Source organism: Panulirus ornatus, chromosome 35 (genome assembly GCF_036320965.1).
Source record: "Panulirus ornatus isolate Po-2019 chromosome 35, ASM3632096v1, whole genome shotgun sequence".
NCBI lineage: Eukaryota > Metazoa > Arthropoda > Malacostraca > Decapoda > Palinuridae > Panulirus > Panulirus ornatus.
In genome coordinates, this window is record NC_092258.1 from 1,143,833 (window position 1) to 1,158,448 (window position 14,616).

Consider the following 14,616-nt stretch of genomic DNA (forward strand, 5'->3'; position numbering starts at 1 on the left):
CCTGTCCTTGACGAAGAGAGACTTCTAAACATTGTTAGTGTTGCTCTATGATAGTCTTATCAAGAGCATAAATGTAAAGTGCGTTCGATTGTCTTTGAAAATTTGAGATAAACGTGTTTATTAGTCATATGTCCTAGCTTGTACTTCAGTGTGTTAACCAAGGTGGAATGTTCGTTGATGTGGAGCAACAAGACTAATGTTTGGAGAGTGGAGATGGCCATGGCAGGTGTGTCAGAAGGTGTCTGAGTGTGGTGAAGGTAAGAAGCACCACCTGGCTATAAATCTCATGTCATCACTGATGATTTACTACGTTCATATTAAAACCTTTTTCCATTTGGATGACCAGACTTACGCGGTGTGCCACTTTTGTATTCCGCTCTTTTACTAGTTAAATGATTTGGTAATATAACAACCGGGTCTGCGGTTTCAGCTTTTAATGTGTAGTGGCGTGTTTCGGTATCATCTTTGTGGTAACAGAACTTATGTTCACTAAGAAATGTTTCTTGATTAGCAATATGTACATGGATTTTGATAAGTGGCGAAACATGAAAACTGATTGGTAGAACTTGGGCAGTTTGAAAATCTTTTGACCAAGTACTTTCATCGTTCAGAGGCGAGATTGTTGTTTATCGGAGAAACATCGCATTCAATTTGGATGCGATGAATAATTTCCGAAATCGATAGCTCTGATATCAGTCCCCTGCATTTTTATTATTATTATTTTCCTTAGACCTGAGCTTGGCATGTCGTTTCCACGTATCCTAGGAAGTTTTGGAAGATACGGGTAACTAAGCGTTCGTTAACTTGGGTCTTCCACTGAAGAGTTCCCCGAGTCAATATAGGGTTGTGGTATTCGAGACGTGAAACATCCTGAAGGAGTGAGTAGTGTTTTGTGTTAAACTGACAAAATATTCAGAAAATAGAATTATTCTTGTAGAAGGAATAGGTAACATAGATATAGAGAAGCAACGCAGTATATTTCCCATGGTGAATGGAATGTGGCAAGTATAGGCTGTTTACCCCATTTCTCAGAGTCGAGTTAATAGGAAAATGTCGCCTCCAAATTTAACTTTGGACATTCAGTTACACGATAGTTATTGGTTTGATAAGTTATGTTGCAGTATCAAGAAAATAAATGGCCAACCATGTGAATGACTGAAAGTAACTAAAGTTTAGTGTTTGATCATGAAACTTCATTACGAGAAGAAATAGTTTGGCCAGCAATTTTGCGTCAGCGTTTTCTATAATGGGGATGATGTTAAACGCACATGTATGACGCCTTCTAATATTCACTTTGGGGTAACTTAAGAGTACTCTCACGCATTATTCCGCTCCGACGAGGCCGAAGAAAGGTAGAAACTACCCTATTATTGGCAACCATTAGAACCGTTCTTCTTAGCCCAAAAAGTCTTACTGATATTCTGTCTTTTTGAACCGATAGTTTTCTCGGTCTCTGTTTCTTGTTCATGAGGACAGGGAATTATATGCCGTTATATTTGTATAGTAAATGACAATTGCATAGTTTAATGTTACAGCTAACCCTTTAGAATTTAAAGAAATTAAAGTACTTATTTCAGTGGTAAGTGAGGTGGGAGCAGGACTTGTGTAGGCCAGCCTGGACAATTAACAGACCTGCGTATTACGTAAGCCAACACCGACCGACATCCCATGCAATGCTGCCACCTACGTGTTCTTGCCTTAGCTGACGCCAACACATGCCACATTCATCACATCTAACCGTTTTACAAACCTTCACGTGAACATCATCACTTCACCGTTCCAGGTACACCTGTACCTACCTCCATGACTCCGCGTACCAGATTTTGTCAACATAACTTTTACTTTCAGTACCGCCGTCCACCACCTCTGTATGTAATGGTGATATAACTAGTGGCGATTGTAGCTATGATGGTTGAAGTGGTGGGCGATAGGATAAAATATTATTGGTAAATAGCTAGGCAAACATTAATGACATAAAGTTGTTTACAGTGGGGATAATAGTGTTCTAAGCTGACGGGAACTGTTGCAGTTAGATGTAATGGTATAGTGGGATGTAGTGGTGTTTTCTGTTGATGACTAGTATTGGTTATTGTGGGTGCGATATGTTGATTATGGTGGGATTGACGATAACATAAGCATTTGTTGGAGTGCTAGATATTTGTGGTGGTAGTGATGCCTGCAGTTGTGGATATGAAGGAGGTTAATAGTAATTTGGTAGTAGTATTGGTGGCGGTGGCTGTAGTCAGTGTGTGTTGGTGATTACTGTGAACGCTCTAATGATTAACACAGTCTTAACAGTCATTGATAATGAATAGTGGTAGTGGTGACATTAATCGAAATGTTGACATAATGACAGTAGTAGCTTTAGGGATATTTATAGTGATGGTGATGGTACCGGTAATTTTGTTGGTGTTGAGCATCACAAGTGGTATGTATAGCCGTTGTTATTGGTGTTGGTGGTGCTGCTTGATGCTGATGGTGAAAGGTGATTACATTATAGACGGGGTGAAAGTTAAATTGGATCATGATAGTGATGACAGTTGTGTTGGTTGTGATAATGGTGGTGTGAGATGGTTAGGGCGTGGTCACTACTCTTCATCGCATCTGCATTTTTACTAGAAAGGTATGATCTGGCAACAAAAATGGATGTTCGTGGGCGTAGCGATGCTTGGGTGGATTCCAAGTTACAATGGAAACTGAAGTGACCCCAGAGCGTAAGTCTTGAGACCAGCAGCCCACACCAGTCATCCGTAGTCGGATTTTACGGTTATGAAATGTGGTTCGGTTCGAATAGAGGAAAGGTAACACCTCTTGAAACAGGACAACCGGAAGGACTGGTAGGATCAAGGACACAGTTCTTACAATAGAATGAAGGGGTCGACGAGAGGACAAGTGCCTCCCATGGCAGGACCGGCTGTATGGGTAAACTTTCTTCAGGTGTCAAGGGCAAGTTTGAACGTAAATCTCAAAGTATTGTATGGTAGATTTCTTACTTATGCAGAATTGCCATTCGTGCTACATAATTCAAATTGGGTTTAATAAGGACGAAGAAGAGTTCTCCAACTTAGAGGTAAAGGTAGATCGGACCTGCCATTGTCCCGGCTGCGAAAAATATTATTTTGGATTAACTCGTTCTTTGCAATCTCGTCACCTTTATCAGAAATATTCCTATTTTCAGATATGGGGCTTACCCCCAGTAATTTGTAATGATTTAACAAGGATAAAATTATGGATAGAAAATGTAGTGACTAATGTTTAAACATATTCAGCATGATCGCCTTCTCGGAATGTATATGTACGTCAGTCAGTCGCCCTCTCTGATGAGGAGTGTTAAAATGTTTACAGTCGCTCTATTTGGTTTATTTTAATGCAGGTCCGTTGTGGAATTCACCTTTCAGCTGACTGACTATCCATGGAAGTTTACATTGCGTTGTAGAACTACCCAAGTGATATGTAACTAATTACTATTGGCGGAAAAACTAGGTTAGACGTAATTGCATTTCCATGGTGATAATGTCATAAGCTATATTGTATGTGTTCAGTACAGTCGTTTAAGTGGTTACGAGAGAGAGAGAGAGAGAGAGAGTCTTCAGGTAACCAGTTCTATGGTATGATTATACAAGACAGAGTGTATCATATATTTTTTATGGTAGAACCTTTTATATTGCATCATTATTTCAAACTATACCCTTCTTCCTTGAGTTTAAGGAAACTTGAACTTTTGAAAGCATTCCTGAAGGTATTACGAGGTGTAAAAATTGTGTATATTAAGGGTATTTTGATGGGTTTACGAGAAGTATGAGAACTTCATCTATTGTTTTGGGACCTTGGGGCTCAGAAGAGTTTGTGGCATATTAGTCCTTTTTTTTTTTAAGGTATAAGACTAAATTTTAACAGAGGAGTGTAGTTCATATTGTTTATGGAAAGCAATGTATTATGTGCAGTTTTCCATACCGGCTGGAAAGTGTTTTCGCGTAATTTGCGAAGGATCTTTGTAATGAGGTGAAAATTTCTGTTAGTAATTGCGCTTGGGACCTATGTAGTGAGAGCGGTATGGCCTTAGAATTGTTTCGAAAACCTGAAGATGTTAAAGGTTTTTTCGATTGATGTTCATTACGACGTTAAACGCCATAAAAACCTAGATCTAAAGCCCAAATAGCCAGCCACTATTCTAAGTCGAGAATTTTCTGAATTGTTTTCTTGGTCTATTGCTAGAAATAGGATGTAGGATATAGATTTACCGCGATCTCAAACTTAGAAGTGAACAGGTCAGAAAATTAATCGATTAGGAATAAGTAAGAGGGACTTTGTAAACAGTCGTGTCTGTTACAGACAGATTTGTGAAACAAAAACAATGGTGTCGTGAATACCCATGGAAATATACCAAATTTAGGGCTAAATGTTGAATGTTTGACAATAGGAGTGTTGGAAATATTGCGTTTTTCGTGCGCAGATCGTATAATGTAGGTATAAAAGTTGGAATTTACGGGGTAAACAAGTGGTATAGAGTTTATCATCAAAGGTGCGTTTGGAATGAATCGTTCTTTTCACGGTCATTGAAAATGTGGGTTCAAGTGCGACTGATTTGTTTACGCAACACGAATTTATATTTCATTTGATCTCGCATTGATATGACCATGCGGACAAAGCTGCCATTAATGGTCATTCGAGGGGCACTCAAAATGTCTTTTACATGTAAGATATTGGATTCTGCACCATGCAGTCTTTTATCCTGCGTCCCATAGATGTGACGTGAGTTTTTGATATTGCAATACTGTAATCTGTTAAGTCCGTATCCCAACATAATAATGGACGACTGATAGCAACCCTTACCGTAAGTAGATCCCGTGAAGTTTTAATCGCACACATTTTACCTAACTTTACTCCTGGTTACTTACATATAAGACTTAGATTCTCGATGAGTTAAACTCAGGGCAGGCAACTTCATCATTGTTTTGAGGCGCTCCCGATGAAGCTGTAAATGATTCTTTCTTGACGCATTATTTGCCAGAAACTTTATCATACATGCATCACATCACAGGCACTGTGTTTCTTGCTTCAGGCGCATAACTCAAGTAACTCTGAAGTTGTACTTATTCAACTGTTGCCATTTTCTCCGTGGTTTTAGGTTGTTAACACCCCAAATACGAAGCGTTTCCATTATCGACCCATTACTGTCACTCCGCCGCTGTTTGTAGCTTGGCATAATCTGGTGAAGAAACATGCGTACTATCGACGTTTCTCCTTTTCATTATATTATGAGTAGGTCAAAACTAATTAAAATGGATGCCCGTCACCAGTGACTTTTATTTCATCATTAAATGAGAAAGGATTCCTAGCACGGCCCCAAAAACAAGGTCAGCGGCAGGATAGTGGGGTCGTGGTTACTGTGAAGGTTTGCTGTCAGGATATATTATAGTAGCAGAATCATTACCACAAAACTTGTTCAACTGATTATCCGACAGGGTAGGCTAACAAGTTGTTAGGTGGAGTTTTGTAGTTCATTTTGTAAAGGGTATCAGTCACAGGTTGTTTATCTTACCGGGTTGGCGATTGTCTGGGTATGTTGATTTTTTTTTTTTTTTTTTTTTTTTTTAGTTCTAAGGGGAGTTTCTCACTTTTGGGTTCCCGCTGCAAGTGTGTCCATAATGTTCCTACTTCGAGATGATGTAGGAGTCCCATTAAAGGGGTCATAGGGTTTAGATGTATTATTCTTGCATCTCTCCTTTTGTGTTTGTGTGTGAGTGTGTGTATGAATTGCAACAACCGCGTGACATCATGTATGCAGAAACCTCGCTAGGTAAAGAAAACATGGGAATCCTGAGCTCTTTCGTGTATTATCACTTTTTCAGATAACTAGTTACAGAGTGAGAATATGATGCAATAGAAGTTATATATGCAGAACCGAAGGAAACATGGAATGGAGTCTGTAGCCTTGTAATTAGTAAGTGGTGAGGTTGACAATTTCCCAAATCTCCCTCAGGTCAGGTCATGTAGATGTCAGGTTAAAGTCAGATAGAGGGTGGGTCACGCAGACCCTTGTGCCAACCTCGCATCTTACAAATTACAGGTTATAGACCCCGTTCTCTATATATAACCTTTATTGCATCTGTTTTCATTCTGTAGCTAACCCTCGGAAGTGCGGTCGGGATTCTAGTGTTTCCTTTTCTTAATGGTGCTCCTGTTTATATATATATATATATATATATATATATATATATATATATATATATATATATATATATATATACACACACACACACACACACACACCATGTTACGCATTATCGTGGTAGCGTCGAGAACAGATGACAGACTTAATGGGAAAGTTCTTCGATGAGATTGTGCACTTTCATTAGATGATAACAGAGCCTCCCTAAAGGTGATTTTCACTTAGTGTAACCTCTGGCAGGCGTAGTTATGGGGAGAGAGTTTTACATTCATGTTGCCCTGCCCCTTGTATATATGTACCATATCTGTACTCTTATGCACACACCTATGCCAGGTACCCATTTATCAACCAGCCCTAAGGGGATCCAACTTTTCCATGCGTCTGTTTTGTCATAGGTCCCATCATGATCAAATAGTTGGCCTTTCACTGAAATCATAAACTTAGGGAACAGGAATAGCAAGGAAACTCTTACATGTTCATCTTTTCAGTCATGAATAAATCTGCTCCCAGTTTCATGGAGTGAATAATGTACATAACAGCTACTGTATTCATTCACTGCAACATGAATAACTCAATATTGCACAGTTTGTTTCATATACTGTAACAATAATTTTTAAGCTTTTAAGATTATTTCGTAATTTTTTGAAATTTCATAATTTTTATTCACCAAGGTGTTTTCTTGGCAGCGAGCTAAGAAAGTTTTTGATCCGAGTGAGGGTGGACTAGCTGTTGCTGGTAAGAAGAGGGCAGTATACCGCTGCGATGTTTGTTTCCAGACTGTCAACCAACATAGTGTTCAAGAGGACCTGCTGGTGTGCCATAGGTGCTCAGCTAGAGGTGAGTATCACAGTTTAGAATATATGAGAGGTTTGCTGTCATACAGAAATAAGGATGAGGTGGTGTATAAAAGGAACTCTTTGTTGTAAAATTGCATTTGAAGGTGATAGGATAGCTTATATCTGCCAAAACTTGATGGCATAAGTATTGATACTCAGATTTTATGGGAAAGTTTATATTTCTCTTTTGAATTTTTCAGTGTAAGGATTAAACTTCAAATGCAGTTCAAGACATGTTCAGCATTGCAAACTTTCAATGTTTATTTACTGTCAGAAGTATATATATTATTTTTTTATGTTTTGGGGGAAAAACACGAACAAAGTGTGTTCTGTTACTACTATGCAGTCGTTTTTCACATTTAGTTTCTGATTTTATTTGAAATTAGAATCTTTGTGTTTGGTACTTAAGTAAATTGTGTTGATTATACCATACTTATCAAGTTAGATATATAGCCTGAGACCTCTTTTAAGAAGCTATCACTGCAGGATCAGAGAAAGGTAGTTTTCTTTATGGAGAGAAGGTCTTTGGTAACACTGTACTTTTTTCCATCTACTGCTGATACAACCTTTGTTAAGGTAACTTCTCACATATGGAGTTGCCACTTGCAGGTGGAGTCCAGGAACATGTATGCCGTATGTTTCTGCCAAAGAAATCTCTTTTTGAGGGCTCCCTTAGTGCTCAGAAAGCCAGCTGTGTCTGTGGGGCAGGACCATAAGCTATAAAATGTGTTGATGTAATTGTGTTTTTGCTGAGTGATCTGAGGGAAACTGAGGGTTAAATGTTCATTATTTTCGTTGTGGAAGTTTCATCTTGGGTGTGAAGGGTTTTATAAAATGTTGAAATGGTGTTTGTCATGTTGAAAGGATGTGTGGTATCTGGAATGCAGAAGAGAAAGCATGACCCGTACATGCTTAAGGAGTAGTTTAAAGTGAATGTATGTCTAGTGGAGTTTTAAGACTGGGATGGGAAGCTGGTTGTTTATATCTCGTCATTTCAGTATTTGTATGTTTTGTTAGTGACTTATTTGTTAGGAAAGATGTGGATTTCTTGTATAGGTTACTGAGATGTGAAGCAAGGATAATGTTTTTATTTCTTCTTTGGAGTTGATGGTTTTGGTTTGATGGAAGTCTAGTGCTGTTGGAAAGAACTGAGGGTTGAGATTGTATTAGAATTTTTTTGTTTCACTTTGTGAATTTGTTCAGTGTTTGCAATTAGTCGACCAGTAATTATTCTGAGTCCTATATACATAGTGTGATTTTTGAGCTACACTATATTTGCTTTTCAAAACCCTCCCTTCCTTTATTATTATTTTCCATAAAAAGCATGAAAGGAAGGAGCCAAGCAAGGATATTTCTTCTTTAGCACAGTTGTCTCCTCCAGGCCCTCCCCTGCTAAGTTGGGGAAAGTTTAACTAGCACGAAAGAAAGAGTATATGGTTACTTATTATTATTATACTTAATCGCTGTTTCCTGCATCAGCGAGGTAGCGCAAGGAAACAGGCAAAGAACGGCCAAACCCCTCATATACACATATAAATAAATGCCCATATACATACATGTACATTTCCACATACATGCACAGACATATACATATATATACATGTACATATTCATACTTGCTGCCTTCATCCATTCCATACCTCAGCCCATCCAAGCTGTTTGGGTTACAGTGCAGAATTAGCTGTGTAATAGTTAGTTGTACGTTTACCATAAGTAGTGTAGCTACACTTATATGCATTTACATATTTCCCTTTCCTTTCATACTTCAGCCCATCCGAGCTGTCTGGGATATAGTGCAGAGTTAGCTGTGCGAAGTCGCTTGGGACCATGGACCTGTATGGATTGCAAGCATTGTGCCATCTGTAACATGGATCACAATATAGTAAGGATTATTTATGCCATTTGCTCCATTGTAGAAAAGATGAATATTTGAAAATCTTTTGCTTGTACATACTCTTTCTAGTAAAATACAATCATCGTTACATTTTAGATTGATATTAATTTTCACGAAGTTGAATAAATTGATGTTTTAGGCAGTTTATTGAAAATAGTAAAATTGAATTGGTAATGTGGTGTTTGTTAGTTGAAGAAGTATGCAGCTTATGTTCATTTTAGGATAGTTTCATATGTTTAATGATCAAATTATTTATAGTTTGAGCATTTATTGTATGCTAATGAAATTATGTATCACATAAGTATTTATTGTAACACACTGAGTTGTTGAGCTGAATACAAATGGTATTCATGGAAGTAGAATTGTAGAAATCTGTATTTGAGAGTGGCTTGGAAGTAGACATAGTGCCTGACATCTTACCAGAGCCCCTCATCAGAGAGAAGGTAAAGAAGATTGATTAGGAGAATTTTTCATCAGGATATAAAGAATATGCTTATGGTATGCATCATAGCATGAGCATAGCATGAGAAAATATGAATTTGACTTGTTAATACTTGTTAAGACACAATTATAAATTGTGATCTGAATTTTTATTCAATATATCATATTGAGTTAATTTTGAAGAATTTTACATAGCTTGACATAAATTCAGTGTATGATGCTAATGATCAAACTGAACATCACAGGGAACCCTGATTTTCTGTGATGAATGTGACCGAGCCTACCATCTGACCTGCCACCAACCACCCCTTAATGAACAACCACAAGGCTCCTGGATATGTATTGCTTGTTCTCCACAGTCCTCACAGAGTCGTAAGTAGTCCCTTAAGCTTTTTCTTATGGGCATCAAAATTTAGATTCAGCAAAACAGAAACTTTGGTTCAGTAATTTTATCATGTCAGGAGGGTTTTATTATATTCATTAAGTAATTATTTTATATGCTTTAGAAATAACAAGTTCAATGTTTGCTGTTCAGGATTGTTTAACATATAAGAAAATCTTAAATGTAAAACTAAATCATTTCAACTTGTATATGAGGATGCATTAATGAGTTTGAAATTCATACTGGAACTGTGTTTGGAATAACACTTACTGAGCTGCATTAATATTTTTCTTTGGTATGATGATGTTCAGTATGCTATATTGTTGTTTTCTGTTATTCACGCTAGGAGTAGAATGCTATCTCAGGTTTTCAAGGTACACAATATTGATTTACTAGCTTTCTGACAGGTGCACATATTTTTGAATTTGATGCACTCCTTTTAAAATAGAAAGTCTTTGATAATGATAGATAAATAGATTTTCACAAACCCCTCAACCATTGACCCACTTAATTTGACCCCTATAGACAGCTCTGTGAAGCATCAACTCTGAGGAAAAATTTCATTAATCAACATGCTGTCTACATCACCACTATGAGGAAAAATTTCATTAATCAACATGCTGTCTACATCACCACTATCATCAGTAATACTTCAAGATGTGATTCATTCCTATTTTGTTCTTTATATTGTATCATATATAATCAATATGAATGAAGATGGGCAGTGATTGTGTGCCTGAAATGTCTCGTGTATTTCAAGAATAAAGGGAGGATTTTTTTTTTTTTTTTTTTTTTTTTTTTTTTTTTTTTTTTTTGCTGTCTCCCGCGTTTGTGAGGTAGCACAAGGAAACAGACGAAAGAAATGGCCCAACCCACCCCCATACACATGTATATACACACACGTCCACACACGCAAATATACATACCTATACATCTCAATGTACACATATATATACACACAGACACATACATATATACCCATGCACATAATTCACACTGTCTGCCTTTATTCATTCCCAATCACCACCTCGCCACACATGGAATACCATCCCCCTCCCCCCTCATGTGTGCGGGGTAGCACTAGGAAAAGACAACAAAGGCCTCATTCGTTCACACTCAGTCTCTAGCTGTCATGCAATAATGCCCGAAACCACAGCTCCCTTTCCACATCCAGGTCCCACACTGCTTTCCATGGTTTACCCCAGATGCTTCACATGCCCTGATTCAATCCACTGACAGCACGTCAACCCCGGTATACCACATCGATCCAATTCACTCTATTCCTTGCCTGCCTTTCACCCTCTTGCATGTTCAGGCCCCGATCACTCAAAATCTTTTTCACTCCATCTTTCCACCTCCAATTTGGTCTCCCACTTCTCCTCGTTCCCTCCACCTCTGACACATATATCCTCTTGGTCAATCTTTCCTCACTCATTCTATCCATGTGCCCAAACCATTTCAAAACACCCTCTTCTGCTCTCTCAACCATGCTCTTTTTATTTCCACACATCTCTCTTACCCTTACATTACTTACTCGATCAAACCACCTCACACCACACATTGTACTCAAACATCTCATTTCCAGCACATCCACCCTCCTGCGCACAACTCTATCCATAGCCCACGCCTCGCAACCATACAACATTGTTGGAACCACTATTCCTTCAAACATACCCATTTTTGCTTTCCGAGATAATGTTCTCGACTTCCACACATTCTTCAAGGCTCCCAGGATTTTCGCCCCCTCCCCCACCCTATGATTCACTTCCGCTTCCATGGTTCCATCCGCTGCCAGATCCACTCCCAGATATCTAAAACACTTTACTTCCTCCAGTTTTTCTCCATTCAAACTTACCTCCCAATTGACTTGACCCTCAACCCTACTGTACCTAATAGCCTTGCTCTTATTCACATTTACTCTTAACTTTCTTCTTTCACACACTTTACCAAACTCAGTCACCAGCTTCTGCAGTTTCTCACATGAATCAGCCACTAGCGCTGTATCATCAGCGAACAACAACTGACTCACTTCCCAAGCTCTCTCATCCACAACAGACTTCATTTTTGCCCCTCTTTCCAAAACTCTTGCATTCACCTCCCTAACAACCCCATCCATAAACAAATTAAACAACCATGGAGACATCTTACACCTCTGCCGCAAACCTACATTCACTGAGAACCAATCACTTTCCTCTCTTCCTATACGTACACATGCCTTACATCCTCGATAAAAACTTTTCACTGCGTCTAACAACTTGCCACCCACACCATATATTCTTAATACCTTCCACAGAGCATCTCTATCAACTCTATCATATGCCTTCTCCAGATCCATAAATGCTACATACAAATGAATGTAGGACATTTAATTCACACTTATTCAGATGAAGCAAAACGTGTAGTGAAGAAATGTCATGATTTTTTTGTGAAAAATTTCCATCATATAAACATAGCAACTGTCATATTAATATATGTAGAAAGAGAATCACCGGTGCTAGAAAATTTAAGCTTGTTGTTGATTAAAGAACATTCTGATGGAGTCTAGAGTTGCCCTTCAGCTGGTTTTAGATTTGTTAGTTCTTAAAAATGTATCCATTATGATGCATGATGTTAATGATGAGCGTAGATTCTACAAATTTGCTTATAGTTTAGTGAGATATCACACTTATATATTAAAGATATTTTTTCTCACATTTCCAGCCTATGACTGCTTGCCAGGGCTGCCAACACCTCGAGACTCACCAGTACCTGATGATGAAAGCCGTGGATCTAGCGGCTCATGGGACAACAGCGTTTATAACCCAGAGATCCCAAATGTTACACATTGGACAGTGGATCAGATCATGGAGTATTTTGATGATAAAGGCTTCAAAACAGTCTCAGAGGTCTTTAAAGAACAGGTTCGATATATAAAGTGGCATTATTGTGTCAAAGGACTAATTGAGAAATACATTTGTAGAATATTTGTCAATGTTGCATAAAGAATAATCTTTGTATTATCTGCCACTTTTTGTGTCTTTTTGGTTTTTTACTACCACTCTTTAGTGAACTTAGTCATCGCTTCTTTTAATATATCCTTGTATCATTTGTAAGCAATTATGAGCTAATTCACTAATATAACAAACCCCCTTTTTAAATGCTGTGGTAAATATTTTGAGCACCAAGTCATTAACACTAGAAGGTACTGTGTTGTGACTGACATACATAGGAAAGATCCTGCATACTTAACCATGCTTTGTGGGGTGGCATTTATGGTATGGTTTGATAGCAGTTTCTCTTGAATCTTAAAACCCAAAAGGCACAGTTCCTGAACAGACCCTGCATTACAGTTGCATTATGGACAGACCTCTAGAGATGATATTTCTGCAAATGTTTTCAATGTTTCAGTTGTATCTCTGACAAAGGAATTCAAAAATGCATTCTGTGGCTTAAAGTCTTTTAAGAAGTTTTAGCCCACTACAACATATATGTATAAATTTGAGCTATTTTGCATGGATGTCTATATGAACTATCTTCTAGGTTGAAAGATTATATATTTTGGCTTCTCTATGATACATTCCTAATTCATCAAATATATTTTTCCAGGATATTGATGGGACAGCATTGCTTATGCTAACACGTTCTGATGTGTTGATGGGCTTAAACCTGAAGCTTGGCCCTGCCCTCAAGTTATACAAACAAGTGCGAATTCTTCAAACTAGACTTTCAAACCCTCCATTGCCTTGAAACATTGTAGTTCCTAGAGATCCAAAGTAAACCAGCATACATTTGTATTGTACATGTTCAAAATTTTGAGTATAGTAAGGTTACTGGAGCAAGAGTTGTACAAAACTTCAGATTGATTGATGAGAGCAAGATACATATTATCAGCAGTAGGTGAGAAAGCTTTTAAAAAGCTGATATCTTCAAGTGAAACCTAGTTTAACTATGGTTTTCAAAAATTTATGTTGGATGTAGTGTGGTGTACAAATAAGTATGTAAGGTAACTATGCTGTGGTAATGTGTGATCTTTTTCAGTGTTATTTGATTTGAAGTATCACCACATTACTTCAAAAGGTTTTCTTTTACTTTCTTGAGAAGTTTACTGTATGTATGAATTTGTTATTTTTATATAAATCAAAATAAGTCTTCTGTTATACTAAAGTACTTTAGTATAGAAAATAAAGATTTGAGGTCCTTCATACAAAGTGTATAAAGTGTATATAGATCATTGTATACTATAAGGTAAACATATCTCATTTTTATTCTTGAGTCTTGGATGATCCAGAATGACAAGAGTAATGTTACATCATTAACATGCTTCACCCAGTGCTTATCTGCTCAGTCCATAGTTGCCCTCCGTTCACTGTATAGTAGTTATAGGATTGTCCTGTAAGATAAACATGATGTGTTCCTTATTCCATAAAATTTTGACATCTTTATCACAATTCTGTATTTTCATTTTCTGTATAGTATTATTGTTTTTTCAGAGTTGTAAATACTTTTTGTTTTATATAGGGCATAGACAGAGTCCATGCTCTCAATTGGTTATTTATATATAGTTAAAATGAATCAAATATTTTAATGTATGTTTGTCCTTAATAAGTGTTTCTTTTTTGCAGTAATTTAACCCATTTTTTGTCTTTTAGTTATTTAGATATTCAGTTTAAAATTTAGTGCTCAATTAATATCCAGTGTATATTTTCAGATATGACAAAAACTCTACATATAAGTGCAATAATGCAATATGTCTGTAAAACTATTTACTGTGTTACACAAGTTGATGCATATTCCATGAATCAGATCTGAAAGTCATTATCATATTTCATGAAATTTCATGTGGAATCACTAGCTATACGGAAATTGTTTTTTGTAAACTTTGGACTTTTACTAATACAAGTTATTAATATGT

At 37.3% G+C, this 14,616-nt stretch overlaps 1 protein-coding gene across 4 annotated transcripts in view; it reads left to right on the forward strand.

Annotated features, from left to right (window-relative positions):
* LOC139760059 (uncharacterized) overlaps positions 1-14,616 on the forward strand; it is a 55,001-nt gene extending 40,385 nt beyond the window's left edge. For 3 of the 4 annotated variants that reach the window (XM_071682828.1, XM_071682830.1, XM_071682829.1), the window contains 5 exons: positions 6,844-7,009; positions 8,778-8,890; positions 9,589-9,715; positions 12,426-12,625; positions 13,311-14,616. In XM_071682828.1, coding sequence (XP_071538929.1) covers positions 6,844-7,009; positions 8,778-8,890; positions 9,589-9,715; positions 12,426-12,625; positions 13,311-13,451 — 747 coding nt within the window. In that variant the 3' untranslated portion in view covers positions 13,452-14,616. The remainder of the gene's footprint in view (positions 1-6,843; positions 7,010-8,777; positions 8,891-9,588; positions 9,716-12,425; positions 12,626-13,310) is intronic. The other variant, XM_071682831.1, reaches the window with a different exon arrangement.